This window comes from Lichenostomus cassidix, chromosome 25, assembly GCF_008360975.1.
Source record: "Lichenostomus cassidix isolate B80296 chromosome 25, HeHo_3.0, whole genome shotgun sequence".
Taxonomy (NCBI): Eukaryota; Metazoa; Chordata; class Aves; order Passeriformes; family Meliphagidae; genus Lichenostomus; species Lichenostomus cassidix.
This window is the reverse complement of record NC_139505.1, coordinates 1131802-1147738: the sequence shown is the minus strand read 5'-3', so window position 1 is coordinate 1147738 and position 15937 is coordinate 1131802. Positions and strand designations below refer to the sequence as shown.

The 15937-nt window shown below is 50.7% G+C and overlaps 1 protein-coding gene across 3 annotated transcripts; it reads right to left on the bottom strand.

Moving 5' to 3' along the window:
* Positions 1-3242: 3242 nt before the first annotated feature.
* On the bottom strand, positions 3243-15797 carry SYT11 (synaptotagmin 11). 3 transcript variants are annotated; one of them, XM_085082324.1, is made up of 4 exons: positions 15469-15797; positions 11281-12104; positions 8583-8703; positions 3243-6152 (listed from the first exon to the last, which is right to left on the bottom strand). In XM_085082324.1, exons 1-4 carry the CDS (start codon positions 15500-15502, stop codon positions 5842-5844), a joined length of 1290 nt encoding a protein of 429 aa, XP_084938450.1. In that variant the 5' UTR covers positions 15503-15797; the 3' UTR covers positions 3243-5841. The 3 variants fall into 3 exon arrangements, with proteins under 3 accessions (XP_084938450.1, XP_084938449.1, XP_084938447.1); XM_085082323.1 differs by having other exon boundaries at positions 3243-6155; positions 15469-15796; XM_085082321.1 differs by having other exon boundaries at positions 8580-8703; positions 15469-15795.
* Positions 15798-15937: the final 140 nt, after the last annotated feature.

The following is a 15937-nucleotide window of genomic DNA, read 5'->3' as shown; positions in this document are numbered from 1 at the left end:
GCTGGTGCCTCTCTGGGGCTGAGAAATCATGGAATCGTTTAAGTTGGAAAAACCCTCCCAGCCCATTGAGTCCAAGCTGTCCCCAGTGCCCACCTTGTCCCCAGCCCAGAGCACTCAGTGCCACCTCCAGCCCTGCCTTGGACACCTCCAGGGGTGGGAATTCCAAACCTCTCTGGGCAGTTCCAAGGCCTGAGCACCCTTTCCATGGAGAAATTCCTGCTGCTGTCCAACCTGAGCCTCCCCTGGCCTAGCCTGAGGCTGTTCCCTCTCCTGCTGTCCCTGTTCCCTGGAGCACAGCCTGGCTGAGCCAGAAGGTCCCCCTGAGCCTCCTTTTCTGCAGGCTCCCCGCGCTGCTCCTCACAGCAATCCCACTCCACCCCTGCAGGCTCTGGAGGGTCTTTCTTGGTTTCCCTTTCTGGATCCTTTCCAATTCCCGACAATAACGGAGTCTGCCGGCTGCAGGGTTTGTTCAGAGCTCCAATCCAGCTGTTGCATCTCCATGCGAGTGAAAGAAGGGAGCCTCGGGGTAACCCAAACCCTGCACTTTTGGGGCTCCGAAAGGAGCTTTTCCTGCCCTGCTGAAGGAAATGCCGGCAGAGCCGAGCCAGCTCTGCCATCGGCGGTGACTCACATCGCCCTGGCAACACGAGCTGCTCCTGCGGGGAATGAGATAAGGCAGAGCCGCGCTGGAGGAGGAGAGACCCGATTGTGCCAAGCGCCGAGCAAAATCCCCCTGGTTCCAGGGAAGGTGGGAAGAGAGTCGGGGCTGAGCTTCCATGCTCTCCACTAAAACATTTCTCTTTTCATGGTTTGTCGAGCCCATTCTGTTCGCGCTTTTTTCTTTTCTTTTTATGATGCAAATCCTTTTGTTTCCTTTCGGCTGAATGGGGTAAGAACCTGAAACCCGCCGGTTTTTAAAGGCGGGTGGTGCTGGATGTGGGAGTCAAGCTGAGAAGGATGAAGAGAGATTCCCTTTCACATTTTGCACAATAAGTAGGAAATAATCAGTGACTGTGCACTTCATCTGAGCAGTTTTAGCCAAATAACTGCTCAATAACTGTGGTTATTGCCATGATAAATCACTGAAGGGGATGGAACACCCTGATCACTTGTGGTGCAGAGAACATGGAAATGAAGGGTAAATAGCAGTGTTAAACCTCTGTGTCCTGACTCATTGGGCATTGGATTTGAATGCCTGCACAAGTCACAGAATCCCAGAATGGTTTGGATGGGAAGGGAGCTTGAAACTCGTCCAGTCCTACCCCTGACGTGGGCAGGGACATTTTCACTATCCCAGGCTGCTCCAAGCCCTGTCCAACCTGGCCTTGGACACTGCCAGGGATCCAGGGCCAGCCACAGCTTCTCTGGGCACCCTGTGCCTTCCCACCCTCACCACCTTCACAGGGAAGAATTCCTTCACAATATCCCATCTAACCCTCCCCTCTGTCAGTTTGAAGCCATTCCCCCTTGTCCTGTCACTCCAGGCCCTTGTAAATAGTCTCTGCCCATCTTTCCTGTGGTCTCCTTCAGGTCCTGGAAGGCTGCATTTCGGTCACCCTGATTAGCTCCACCCAGGTCCGGTGTGTCACGTACTGCCTGCAGAATCCTGCTGGTTTCTGGCAATTTTGTGTCTTTGTCTTCAGCACCTTCTCTGGCTGCCACCGGGGAGAGAAACACGGGAATCACATCTCCAGAGCAGAACTCTGGCCAAGCTTGAGAAACTTGTGTGTTCCTGTCCCTCCTTTTCCAACGTGAGTGGAACAGCCAAGCCTGTCCCTGGTGAGCCTGGGATTGGGACAGTGCCTGTTGCACTTGGGTTGGTTTTGTCTCTGTCCCACGGTAGATCTGAAGAGAGCTGGATTTTAGTGATGACTCAGGTTGTGCTGGGGAGGCACACGAGTGCACCAAGGTGTGGTAAGCAGGGAAGGTTGTGACATCCCAGAACAGCTGGGATGCAGCTGGTGCTGCTCCATCCCCCTGGAAGTGTCCAAGGCCAGGCTGGATGGGGTTTGGAGCAACCTGGGATAGTGGGAGGTGTCCCTGCCCATGGCAGGGGGTGGAACTGAATCATCTTTAAGGTTCCTTCCAACCCAAAATCATGGTTCTATGATCCTCCCCTCCCTGTGCCAAGGAATGCCAAACTGGCCACATTCCTTTTCCAGCGTCATCATCCACCTCTTTGTAAAGCTTGGGCTTGAGACCTCCTGGCTCCTTGAACATGAGACCTGCAGCTCGTTTTGGGACACCTGAAGCACCTCTGGCAGTCGGTTCTGTGCTGCACGGGGAGCTCTCAAGGAGAGCAAGGAGCAGCTTAAGGCTGGAATCTGTTGCTGGGGAAACACAGCGCGGGGCTATTTGGCCTCTTCTAAAGCCGTGGCTTTGTGCCCAGCAGTGTTGTTCTGGGTGGTGTTGATGGGCAGCTGCAGAAAAACAAGCCCCAGCCGCCAAATCCCTGCGCTTGAGGAGGGACTGCTGTGTCTTGCACAGGGTGGGATGGACAAAAACATTCCTGGAGAATTCCGTTTTGACCAGGGGTCCAGGAAGGCTTCTGAGTGACAAAGCCTGGAATCAAATTGCTTCTTTTCCACCCATGCAAGGTCCTTTTTTCCTACTTAGTTTCAACTTAATGAATGTCCCTTCATGCCAGAGTGTAACAATTAAAATGCTGTGTGGGTTACTGAATGTTTTGGATGGGCTGGGGCTCAAGTAGAAGTGTTATTCTGGTTTGAGTTGAAAGGACCTTAAAGCTCATCCCATCCCACCCCTGCCATGGCAGGGACATTTCCACTATCCCAGGTTGCTCCAAGCCCTGTCCAGCCTGGCCTTGGACACTTCCAGGGATCCAGGGGCAGCCACAGCTTCTCTGGGTGCTCTGTGCCAGGGCCTCACAGGGAGGAATTTTTCTCCACTATTCAAATTAACCTCCTCTCTGTCAGTGTTAAGCCATTCCCCTTGTCCTGGCACTCCAGGTCTTTATAAATAGTCTCTATCTTCCTTGCTGGCTCCTGCAGGTGCTGCATGGCCACAATTAGGTCACCCTGAATCCTTCTCTTCCCCAGGCTTGCTTTAATTTAATATTTAATTTGCCAGGATTCCGTTGCGTTTCTTTATTCCACTGAGATTTATTCTGTGTGTGCTTTTCCTGTGAATTGAATGCACATTTTCAGCAGAAATGCATATTTATGGACAAATCCTTGGAGTGTTTGTGTTGCCCATGGTCACACACAGCACAGGCAGCAAAATTAAAGTGATTTAATTTTTATTTGCACGCTCAATGTGCGTTAACAAATTCAACATACAAGGTAGCATTACAGAATGTAGGTTAGCTTATAGCATTATGCAGTTTCACACAGGTTGAGTTAGGTTTTTTGCCTTTTTTCTTTTTTTTTTTTCCACACAAAGTTGTAACTGTCCAAGTTCATTTTACAATAGAAGACACAAGGTAAAGAATAACCACACCTGGGAGATTTTACAGTGAGTCCGCTGTCACTTACTGTCTATTTTATGTTTTAAAAAATATATATCTGCACATCTTCAGTTTCCTATTATTCCAGAAGAGTGTTGGAGCTACTCCTACCTGCCCGATAGCCTAAGTCTATTTACCCTGAGCATGTTTCCTTGACAAGAAATTCATCTTTCCTTTGCAACTAAAGGAATCTTAAGATCATCTAGGCTTAGTCATGCTTTTCACACCGAAGGGAGAAGGGAGTTTTGTTGTTGCTGTTAGTCCTGGTCAGATCTTTGGAGTGGTGTTGGAAAGCATGTTCTGAGGAAAAGTCGTGACAGTTGCTTAAATTGCAGCAACACAATTGCTTAGTGCAAAAAACTAGGATTGCAAGAGATCTACAGCAATTTCCAAAGGGGAACTCGTTCTCTAGGCTGTGGCTCTGAGCCACTGAGAGCTCGAGCTAGAAAGCATTTAAGACACTGCTAAAATCTACTACAACCTCAGGCAGAAATTCTGGTCATGGGGATGGGCAGAGGGGAACAAAGTCCACGTTTGTGTCTGCTGAGAAATGGAGCTGCAGCCTCAAGGAGGGAGGGCCAGTGAGTAAGTGGCTGTGAGTGAGAAAAATCAGCTTTCCAAAAATAATTCCTTGGGAAGAGATGCCAAAGTGGTGGCAGCTCACAAAGTGCTGCCTGTTCACACGGAGCTGCTGCTTCCCTGGTGCCTCAGGGGAACCAAACAGCCTTGCTTAGTTATTGCCCTTTCAGGTGTAAGAAGGTGAAAAGGATCATTTTTCCAACAGGGATCTAAAATTCAGTAGTCTGGTCCTGTAAGTAGTTAAATGATCTTATATTTTTTAAAAATTATAATCAGTTATTTGCATTCCTGTTTGCATCCCGCAGGGCTCAGAGCAGACTGGGAGCAATGAAAGATTTCCTGAAAACCTGGGGCTGTCGAGGAGCCTCTTTGCAAACCCAATTCTGCTCTGTATTTCCATTGGAGAGCCCAGGAGTAATTTTAGTTATAATTATTTCTGCTCAGTTCACCAACACTGGTTACCATGAATTATTTGCTGCCAATTATCATCCTTATCTGTGCCCTGGCTGGGCTGTGGCCAGAACCCAAATCCAGCTATGTGCCAGGATGCCAAAGGCAGCTCTGGGGCCATGTGAGCATCACCAGATCTCAGGCAGCTGTTCCAAATCCCTGACTCTGCAGGGCTAGAACAGCCTGAGGCACTGCAGGACCCTCTAGTCAGAGCCATCTTTCCCCTCACAGGTGATTCCCAGACTCAGAAGTCAGTCAGGATTTAGGATTCTCCCAAGCTGCCTTAGAACTCTGGGTTTGCCCCATTTTTAGTGCCAGGCTTTGCCCTGTGTTTCCCTCTCTTTTGGGAGCTGCAGGATCTTTGGTGACTCTGGGTGACTGCAGGATCATGTCTGATGCAAATTGACTCCAGCATGGATGAAGGGAAGCTTTGTAATCTTTTAATGGACAGCTTTGTCTCAGCTTTGTTTTGCTGTTAAACAGAACTTATCAACCAGGTAATAAGTTGATTTGACATTTAATGTTTAAGAGTTTCCTTACCAATCAATGACACATCAGTGTTTGGGTTTTCTTGGGCCCTTCATGCACAGACAGGATTAAATAAAATGCAGCTGAGCAGGATTTCCCCAATTCCTACAGTCTGTGAGATCCTGCCTGTGTAACTCCCACGTGGCAAAAGCAACAGGATCAGTTTGTTGGGGTTTGGATTTTAGAGGCAAGTCTTGGATATTGTGACCTCACAGCTCCCCAGGTACCTCCCAACGACAAGGATTTCAGTGCCTGACACAGAATTGTTTCTTCTCTGGAGGCCAGTGCCATTTTCCCTGTATTTTCCTTTTGTGCCAGTGCAGAATTCTAACCCAGCTCTACATGGAAACGCGGTTGGGACTCCCAAACCAGCACAGAACAGAACTGCAAGAACCAATGGGCAGGCAAAACTAACAAGAAACTAGAGGTTAAACAGCAGAATTCAGAAACTTTGGGAGAAGCCTAATAAAGACAGGCCAATCTTGGTGAATACCAGCAAAGACAGCTCGGCACAAACACAACTTCCATAGTGACAGATAATTGTATTAAAACCTGCAACTTGATATTGGCAGTTATACTAATTTCAGTTTGTAGTAGGCATGCAATAGCGTGATTACACTGTTATATATATTCGTGGTACCTTTTTTTTTTTTGTTTATTATTTATTTATTTCCCACCGTTTTTAATGCTCCTTAGAATTTTAGTGCCCTGCAAAAAATCACATCACTAAGAGAACCAATCAGGCTGCTGCTTCTCAACGAAAGTTTAGTCCTACAGCTAAAACAAGGTTTAAGTCTGTCCTAGGGGTTGGCCTCTGCTCAGTACTCGCTCAGGCTGTGCCACTTGGCCACGGCTTTCCTGGGGCTGTCGCACACCTCGCGCCAGTGCTCGGCGCCCGCCGCGCTGCCGCTGTGAGCGCCCAGGATCAGCCTGCCCACCACCTCGTTCTTGGTGGTGCGGTCAAAGTCGATCACCAGGAACTCGATGCTGATGTCGGGCAGCAGATCCACGGGGATGTCGTAGATGAAGGACTCGTTGAAGACGGGGTTCAAAGTGCACTTCTTGACGTGGGTCTTCTTCTTCGCGATGCGCTTGCGGCCGTAGTAAACGTTCACCTTGACGTAGGGGTCTGCTGGGGGAGAGGGAGGAACCAATGACACAGCCCAGGAGAGCTGAGGGCAGGGTGGGGAGCACAGGCACACACTGCTTGGGGTGGAAGGACCTTAAAGATCCCAATCCCACCCTCTGCCACGGGTAGGGACATTTCCACTATCCCAGGTGGCTCCAGCCTGGCCTTGGATGCCTCCAGGGATCCAGGGGCAGCCACAGCTTCTCTGGACACCTTGTGCTAGGGCCTCAGCACCCTCAGAGGGAACAATTCCTTCCCAGTATCCCATCTAACTCTGCCCTCTGGCAGTTTGAAGCCATTTCCCCTTGATCTGCCACTCCAGGCCCTCGTAAATAATCCCTCATCCCCTTCCAGCACTGGGTGGCCACAACGAGGTCACCCCAAACCCTTCTCTTGCCCAGGCTGAGCACCCCAGCCCTGCTCAGGACACAGCCCAACAAAGGGTCCAGGCAGTTTTAATAATCTGCAGATGGGAAACACTGACAGTGGAAGGTACTGGGAAAGAAGAAAGTTTAAAACAAAGCCCTCCTTTTCCCCCCAGCCTCCCCAGGCCCTAAGGCAGCTGCTCTTTATGCAGACAGTGGTGGAGGATTACAATTGAGATACCAGGCACTGAGGGCTTTTTTTTCATGCCTCACAAGTTTTGGAGCTGGAGGGCCCTTGCCCAGCTGGCACTGCCTCTTTTTCACCTTTTTTTTTAACCCAGCTGAAATGGGCTTATGCATAATACAAAGGTCATATAAATAAACAGTGTTAGTCACAAGATTCTGCAGGTAGAACATCACTGAAAAATTTATCCTGTGGTTGGAGACTACACATGCATGGCTTTTTTTTTTTTTTTCTTAAAGAAAGAGTAAACTGTAGGGCCTACAATAATTAAGCCTAGTCTGCATTTGTCTGCATTCCTTCCGAGGTGCTCAAGAGAAAGCTGCAAAACCAGTGCTACATTTGCTTTCAGTCAGGCTGTCACTGAACCTCCAGTTGACTCCAACCATTTCCCCATAATACTGAAGGAAACTTTGCTAGGGGGATTCAGGAGTCTGAGAATCTGTGAATGCAAACTAAGGAAGCCAGAACAGCTGCTCTTCTCTCTTCAAAGAGCAGAACAAAGCCGGCAAAAAACAACAAAAATGGGGGAAAACAAAAGCAAAACCAAAAAACACCAAACAAACAACAAAAACCAAAAAAACCCAAACTAAAACAAAAACAAAAAAACCCCACCAGCATCCAAAAAAAATACCCCAGAACAAACAAACAGAAAACCCCAGACCAAACAAAAAAGCCCCTGCAAAAAACAAAAACCCCCAGCCAGAATTGTCTCTAATTCCTCGCTTCAGTTTTGAGTCTGTCACTGCTCCTTGTCACCTTTGTCCCCTTCCTCTTCCAGGGGCAGGGCCTGAAGCAGACACAGCCAGCCATGGAAACAGAGCTGCTCAGGATCACAGGATCACAGAATCATGGAATGGTTCAGGTTGGAAAAGCCCTCCAGGATCACTGAGTCCAAGCTGTCCCCAGTCCCCACCTTGTCCCCAGCCCAGAGCACTCAGTGCCACCTCCAGGCCTCCCTTGGACACCTCCAGGGATGAGAACTCCAAACCTCCCTGGGCAGCTCCTGCCAAGGCCTGAGCACCCTTTCCATGGAGAAATTCCTGCTGCTGTCCAAGCTGAGCCTCCCCTGGCCCAGCCTGAGGCTGTTCCCTCTCCTCCTGTCCCTGTTCCCTGGAGCACAGCCTGACCCCCTGGCTGTCCCCTCCTGTCAGGAGTTGTGCAGAGCCACAAGGTCCCCCTGAGCCTCCTTTGCTCCAGGCTGAGCTCCCCCAGCTCCCTCAGGAATTCTCCAGACCCTTCCTAGCTCAATTCCCTTCTCTGGACACTCTCCAGCCTCTCAATGTCTTTCTTGTCAGGAGAGGCCCAAAACTGACCCCAGGATTTGAGGTCCCTCAGCAGGGTGAGCACAGGGACAGAGCTGCCCTGGTCCTGTGGCCACACTGGGGCTGGGACAGTCCAGGTGCCATTGTCCTCTTGCCCACCAGGGCACACCTGGGCACACCTGGGCTCATGTCCAGCCCCTGCCACCAGCACCCCCAGGGCATTTCCCAGTTTTCCTCACACCACGTGCCTCGGCCCAGTGATCCCAGTGATCCCATGGATCCAGCCTGTTCTGGATCCAGCACAGAGAGCTGCTGCCTTCACAAAGCCCAGCCTGCACAAACCAAGCAGGGCTCCCAGCAGGAAGGACCTGAGCAGGTTTGCACAACCACCTGCAGGTGAGTGATGGAGCACTCAGAGCCATCCATCACGCTCAGGAGGCATTTTAGGAAAAATGTGTGAACAGCGAACATCTTCCACTAAAACAAGTGAAAAGCCCTGCAAGTAACTCGGGGATTTATTTTCCCCCCCACATTCAGAGCTGGAGAAAATAGCTTCTACCTGAGAGGCCGGTGATGTCCATCTTTGGCAAATGCCTGGCTTTCAGCACCACCACGGTCATTCTCTGTGCCACGGGCTGGTAGGACAGGGAGACCTGCAGCTCCCCTCTGCTGATGCACTTCTGTCAGGGTCAAACACAGAGAACTCCTTAGCACAAGTCTTAGAAAGAGGGGCAATTTCTGGAGGTCACCAGAATTTCCTTTCCTGGTGCTAAAGGCCTAAAAAGTGGGAAATGAGCCACAGGCCATTGCTGGTGCCTCAGCTGCAGAAGGGAAACAGCCTGTGCTCAGCCCAGCCTGGGAGCATCCCACAGCCTGGAATTCTGCATTTCCAGCAGGGCAAGCCTGGTGGGACCTTCTGAGAGAAGAGTAGCCAAAGCTGGACACTAAAGCTCTATCACTAAAGGGGTCTGAGGGGTTTAGGAGCCCAGATTTCACTGATTTTTGGTGGAGCTTCAGTGGCTGAGCCCCTCAGGCTCGTTAGGAGTGTCCTGACAGTCTCACCATCAGCTCAGCCTGCAAAGCTACAGGATGAAGATAAAGGAAGATAAAACCAGACTTGGTTTTCTCTCAGCTCTCAGTTAAACCTGCTGTGCATCCCTTCAAAGAGTAACAGAACAGCAAGAGAATTAGTTTTGGTTTCCAGATGGTGAGTGTTAACTTCCACTGAGCTGGCACTAATTGAGATGGAGTTGATTTGCTGTTGAGGTGAACAGCACTAGCCAGGGGTGGGAACTCCTGTGGTGTCACTCACAGAGCTTTGAAACTTTGGGCTTTTCCCCAAACTCTCCCAAACCTCCTCCTGCCCCATCAGGGGTTGGGACCTGGCAGAGCAAAGGGTCAGTGAGGCCCCAAGGAAGGGATTTTTTTCTCCTTTCAGAACATTGAAGCACAACAGCAAATGCCCCATTCTATGCTCTGAGGTGAAGTTCTGTCAGTGCTCCTGCTCAGCTTAGTGGGAAAAATGCTGTGTGTGAACTTCAACATGGAAAATTTCATTATCATCTGTGTGGTTTCTTTTCATTTGAGAAGTTTTTGTATGTTTAAGACGTGTTTTTCTAATGCATGGAACCACAGAATCATAAATATCCTGAGTTGGAAGGGACCCACAAGGACCATGGAAGTCCAGCTGCTTGTGCAAAATTTTGGGAGGAGAATAAATATCTGAGCAAGATCCTGGTACTGGAAGGGAAATGTTTGGAATTTTGACTCCTTGGATACAAAAGAATGCAACAGCCAGAGAGAGATTTTTGAGGGTGTGATTAAGATTTTTGGGGTTCTTTTGGTCTTAAGGTGTCCCTGCCAATGGCAGGGGGTTGGAATGAGATGATCTTTAAGGTCCCTTCCAACCCAAACCATCCTGGGTTTCTGTGATTCTGCTTCAAAATAATTTGAATTCTTAGATCATCAGTTAGAAATTCTCGGGAATATCCATTAGGATGGGATGGAGGCCTGGCTTGGGTCACTGGATCATTTACTGGGTGTTAAATGCAATCCTGTATTTCAGATTTTGAAACCTCCTCACAAACTGCTCAGTAATGGCTGTTTTGACATTGTGGAATGATGCAGATTTTCAAGCATGAACACCTTCCACCAAGGTAAATAAATTTTTGATTACTAATAAATGATTAATAATTTGCATCCTTGATTAAACCTATTTTAATTTAAATCTCTTTCTTTCCCTCCTCTATTTTTAACCTAGTACTTCTGAGAGATCTGGTCAATGCACTGAAAAGAAACGATTAAAAAACCCTGAACTTGTTTTACCATAATGTAAAGCATCCCAAGAACTGAAGAACAACCAAATAATTACCAAAACTCTCATTTTGTTGGGGTCATTGACATAGAATCTCCTTTAAAGAATACTAAAATCAAAAAGCTAAACACCCCATAAAGTAGACACATTGCAAGTCAGATGGTGCTGCTCTAGGACATAAGGAAGGATTTTATAGAGCCCAGCAATGATTTCCAAGATGTTACAGCAATAAATGAGCCCAAACACCTTTTGCTACTGAACCTGGGAGATGGGCAGCAGAAATCAGAAATCAACTGAGCAAGAAGATTAAAATCTTAAGTACCTCCTCCTCTCCCTCCTCCTCCTCCCTGAGCACACAAACATCTGCTCTGGAGAGCTCATCCTTTTGTTTACAACACCAGGCACTAAGAGTGGGATTCATTTCACCCAAATTTTAGACGTCTACATTTTGTTCCCAATTTAACCCATCTCGTGTGGGATTCCTAGGAGCTGATTTCTGCTCCAGGACAAGGGGAATCCCGTCAGGCTCTGCTGACACATTTTCCAGCAATAATTCAGATGTAAATAATTCCAATTACAGGGGTCTAAACTGGTCAGAGCAGACAAATCTCCCTCCCTAGGAGAGATTTGCAGATGAATGTCCTGTTATCACATCAGCTTTTATTTGGAGATGGGAATTTGCCTTTTTTCCTGGCACCATCCATCATAACATTCGCCATTCCTGTGCCTCAGGAGTGACAAACGCTTTTCCAATTGCCATCACCACACAGCAGAGAAGTGCCCAGCTAAACCCACAGCCACATCCCACCAAAAATATCTATCTGGGGAAAACCAGGCTTCATGGCTGAGGATTTACATTATTGTCAGACCATGGAGACTCCCAGATTAAAAGAATTGGGATCAAATACAAACTGGGCAAAAAAACTAGCTGGGAGTGACTTACCTGTATGTTCCTTTTGAGGATCTCCCTGGTGAGCTGGACCTTGCCAGTGCTCGGATCCACCCCGGCGAGAGGCACCATCACCTCCCCAATCACATCATCGCGGGAGAAGCGGTCGAAGCTCAGCACGAGGAAGTGCAGCACCAGGTCCTGCAGCTGGCTGTAGGGGATCCCGTAGAAGGTGAAGGTCTCGTCAAAGACAGGCTCCAGGGTCTTGCGGAGGACTCGAGTCTTGACGCGGTGCCTCTTGTCGGGCAGGATGGTCATCTTGATGTAGGGGTCGGAGCTCTGCGTGTGCTCGTCCATCACGGGCAGCCCGTGCGCCTCCTGGATGGTGACCACCAGCGCCTTTTTGGGGAAGTTGTAGTCCACTGAGAAAGTCAGGTCTCCCAGCAGGACGTCGTCGCCCGGGGAAGAGGGGGAGGAGGTTTTACTCCCTCCTGGAGTGAGGCTTTGATCTGGGCTGAGTTCGTCTCCATAATCTACTTTGATGGGGAGCTGCTCGACGTGGGGGGCTGTGCCAGGCCCGTCCCCAGCCTTGTCAGAGCTCACCAGCCCCGACTCGGCTGCATCCACCAGCAGGTTGCCCCTGCCCACCTCCTTGGCCGTGCCGTTCTTGTCTCTCCGGATCCGGTTGATTTTCTTCTTGTTGCTCAAGGTCTCCGGGTAGATGCTGATGCCTTTCAGCATGTGAATGAATTTGTACGGGGGGGTTTTGTGCTTCTTTTCTGCTTGCTGGTGACAGCATGTCCACACAAAGACTGTGACTGAGACAGAAACCACCAGGACGGTGGCTCCAATGAGTCCTGCCACCACGGGAGACACATCTGCGGGAAGACAAGGCAGTGAGGAGAGAGCTGGAGCCCCAGCACACCTGGCTGCAGATCTGCACAGCTCTGTCGTGCTCCCAATCCTGGAATCTGCCTATCAAAGCTTCCCCAGACATCACTTCTATTTCTAGATTGATTTCTCACACTCCTAAGGCATGCCTGACCTGTGTTCCATGTGCTAAGGATCTCAAACTGTTGATTGCCTTATCTTGCCAAACCCAGCTCCTGCATCACCAGCATCTCCATAGGAACGAGCGCTCTTGATGTGCAGGAAGCATTTTCTTTTATTTTTTAAATGCCCTGTTCAGAAACGTTACACAATTCTATTTTCACAACAGGGAGGGAGTAATAAATATGGCCAGAATGCTGGATCTGAGTTATCCTTTATTAACGATTTTTAAAATATCACTTTGCCCCGAAATGGTTGGTTTGTTGTGGCCCTTGTGACCAAGGCTAAGGGTAAACATGAAATCTCCCACAGAAATCCAGTGTCCAAAGCAACAGACAGAAAAATCCTGGGCTTGGATTTAGGGATTATGTCATATTTCCTAGATTTTATGCCAACTGTGTTAATCAGTAATGGCAAGGCAGAATTAAAAAAAAAACCCAAAAAACCAAATCAAACCAAAAATTCATTTTTAGCTGATTATTTGCTAATGGATGACTTTGGGAAAGTATTACCAAAGGCACAGAATGAAACCAGTGGTGCTGAGCCCCTCAGGACATTGCAGTGACATCCTCCAGCAATCCTGAGAGGATTGAAAGGTTGGGGTGGATGGAGGATGAGGGATGGAGAGCAGATGGGAGAGAATGAGATGCAGAAAGAGCTGGGGTCCTTCAGTCTTAAAAGGGGAGAAAAAGGAGGGGATTTTTTGCTGTCTCCAGTTTCTTGGTGGGAGGTTTTAGGAAAGGAGGCTCTTCATGTAAATTATTTTTGTATTCCTGGTTTCAAAGCCATTTTCTTTTATTTTTTGGAAGCCAGCAAACAAAAAAAAAGCCCTCTAACCCCATGCCTATTTCTTTTACAAACTGTACAAACCACTCCTTTACCAAAAGCCATTGTCATGACAATCATGGCAGTACCTAAATGAGACAGCTGGATAAAAAAAGGTAAACTGGTCTCATTTTCCTCTTCATTCTGTACCACAAACAGGAGGAAATAATCTTCTAACCTCATCCTTAAAGCTACAGAGAGCAATCCACAAGTTTGGATTCTCTCTGTTCTTTCCACATCACCATTTACTGAAGTCAACAGGCTGTAAACTGAGCACTTGACAGACCCAGGAAAAACGATTTTGCCTTTTCCCAAAACTGGAAAAGCCACTTTTGGTTAGATAAAAACTTTCCCTGGAATCTTTGGTGGTGGTGATTGATTCCACAGAGAAACCTGTCTCAGGTCTCACTGCAGAGCCTGGGATTGAATTAACTAAAGCAAGAAGAATTCATCATATTGATAAAACACTGCACAAAAACCCAACTTCAGTTTGTTATTTAATTAATATCTCTTTGATATGAGGCAAATGGTCTTTAACAGTTCATTTGGAGACAACTCCACTATTGAAAGCTTTGGTGGATATGTAAGAAAAATGCTGGAACTCTATTCTTATTCTTATTCTTACTCTTATTTTTTTATTCTTATTCCTACTGTGTGTTTTGTTTCCATTGTGTCCTCACAGAATCAGCTCTTGTACCTTCATTTCCTACACCTCTGATGGGACAATTTCAGAAGCAGCACCCAACAGTCACACCCAGAAAGCACCAAATAAGTATTTTCTCCCATTGAATTATCGTAACTTTAAGCATTATTTCAACTCTAAATATTATTTCAACTCTAAATATTATTTCAGCTCTTAAATTTGGCTCCCATGATGTTCTGTGGCACAGAGCTCCCCAGCATCATGACGTGGCTTGAGGAAACTGGGGTTTGCTGTGTCCCACCTTATCTCACCAAGTGCCTGTTTGTGCCTCAGGATCTTGCTCACAATCCCTCTTGTCCTGGCTGAAGGCTCCTATTCATGTAGTCATTCCATAAATCCATTAGTCCTGTCTCCACAATTCCCCACACTTGAAAACCACGCTGATCTAAAGCTGCCTAAACCCAATTTTAATGAGGCTTTTGCAGCTTTCAGAGCACTCCCTATGCCCAGTGTCCATCTGAAATGGCAGCACAGCCTGACTCCTCCCTCCTACAGAGCAGAACTTTGCTTTTTTATCCAAACTTTGTGGAACAGGTCTTTGTTCAGACATGACGCTTCGACTGGACCGAAACAGAATCAAAAATCACTGCAAACCTCCTTTTGAGCCCGATGTTTGCTAAAGATACCCCAATGGTGGCCAATGGTTCAATGGTGACAGCACGTGGCTCTTGGATCCCAGGAAACACAAGGTAAGAGGGAAGCGGGTCCGTTGTCCATGAGATAAATGGTGTTGGATGGAGGAATATCCCCGTACTTCGGGATTCAAAGGAAACGCATTGCCCCAGCGATGCCTCTGGGGCAGGAGGGTGGCAGGGGAAGCTCAGCGGGTGCTGCAGGCCAGGCAGAGGCAGCCTTTGGGTGCTCAGCGCTGGAGAAACCCCCGGCGCTGCGGTCCCCAACCTCCTCAGCCCGGGGCTGCCCGAAAACCATCCCAAAACCATCCCAAAACCATCCCAAAACCCATCCCAAAACCATCCCAAAACCCAACGCAAAAACCATCCCAAACCCGAGCGATTCTCGGCCCAGCACCGCCGGCCTGGGCCCCTGGCTCTCCGCCGAGGCTGAGCGGGCTTTGGAGCTTCTCCATCGCCCCCGCGGCGCTCCCGGCACCGGCTGCCCGCTCCGCCCGGCCCGGTTCCCCCCCGCCCCGCCCCGGCCCGCAGCATCCCCCGGTGCCCCGGGCAGGCCCCGCCTTGTGCCGCCGGTGCCGGTGCCGCAGCCGCCCCGGGGAGCGCGAACAAAGGCCGGGGCGCGGTGCGGCCCGGCACAGACATCACGTCATCGGCCCGGTCTGCACCTGCCACCGGCCCCCGCTCCGCCACCGACAGCCGGCACCGTGCCCGCGCCCGGGCCCAGCGCTGGCACCGCCCCAGCAGCGGGCGGCGAGCGGCGGCGGCGCGGGGGGAGCAGCATCGCCCGGCCGGCGGGGGCGGAGGGGCCGCGGGATGCCGAGGGACAGGGGGATGCTGAAGGGACCGGGAGATGCTGAAGGGACCGGGGTCGCGGCCGGCGGGGGCGGAGGGCCCGGGAGCGGCGCTGCCCATCCCCGCGCGGCGAGAGCGGGCCGAAGGCGCGGCGCACGGCCCGGTCCCGGGGGCGCCTCTCGGGGCCCCGCCGGGGCGGAGGGGCCGCAGCCGGGGCCGCCGCGGCCCGGCGCCACTCACCGAAGCCGGGGTGGACACTGGTGATCTCGGCCATGGCCCCGCCGAGGCGGGGGCCGCGGGGGTGCGGGGCCCGGTGCGGAGGATGCTCTCGGCCGGGATGCAGGAGCTGCCGACTGGTCCCGCTGCGGCGCTCGCCCCGCCCGGCCCCGCCCCGCCCGCGGCGGCCCCGCCCGGCGGTGACTCGGCAACTGTCGGGGCTCCGGGCACGGAGCCGCGGGGCGTGTGCCCGGTGTGCCCGAGCCGCGCTCCCACCGGGAGGCGACACCGGCGCCGCGGGCGGCAGCGCCGGGGGGATCCGCCGTGCCCCACCGGGAGACCCACGACGGCGGCGGCGGGGGGGGCTTTGCACCGGGCACCGGGCGCTGCGCCGCCGGTGTGTGTGTGTCGGTGTGGTGTGAGGGGTTGAGCGGGCAGCGGCGGCGCCCAGCGAAGATGGCGGTGCCCGCGCTCGGTGCCCCCCCCGCCCCCC

Excerpts from the sequence above, each read along its gene's own strand:
- SYT11 (XM_085082323.1), bottom strand. The coding sequence starts at position 15,502 with ATGGCCGAGATCACCAGTGTCCACCCCGGCTTCG. Across the intron at positions 8,704-11,280 it reads TCCTCAAAAGGAACATACAG|AAGTGCATCAGCAGAGGGGA; the intron begins GTAAGTCACTCC and ends TGACCCTGACAG. Across the intron at positions 6,156-8,582 it reads GGACATCACCGGCCTCTCAG|CAGACCCCTACGTCAAGGTG; the intron begins GTAGAAGCTATT and ends CCTCTCCCCCAG.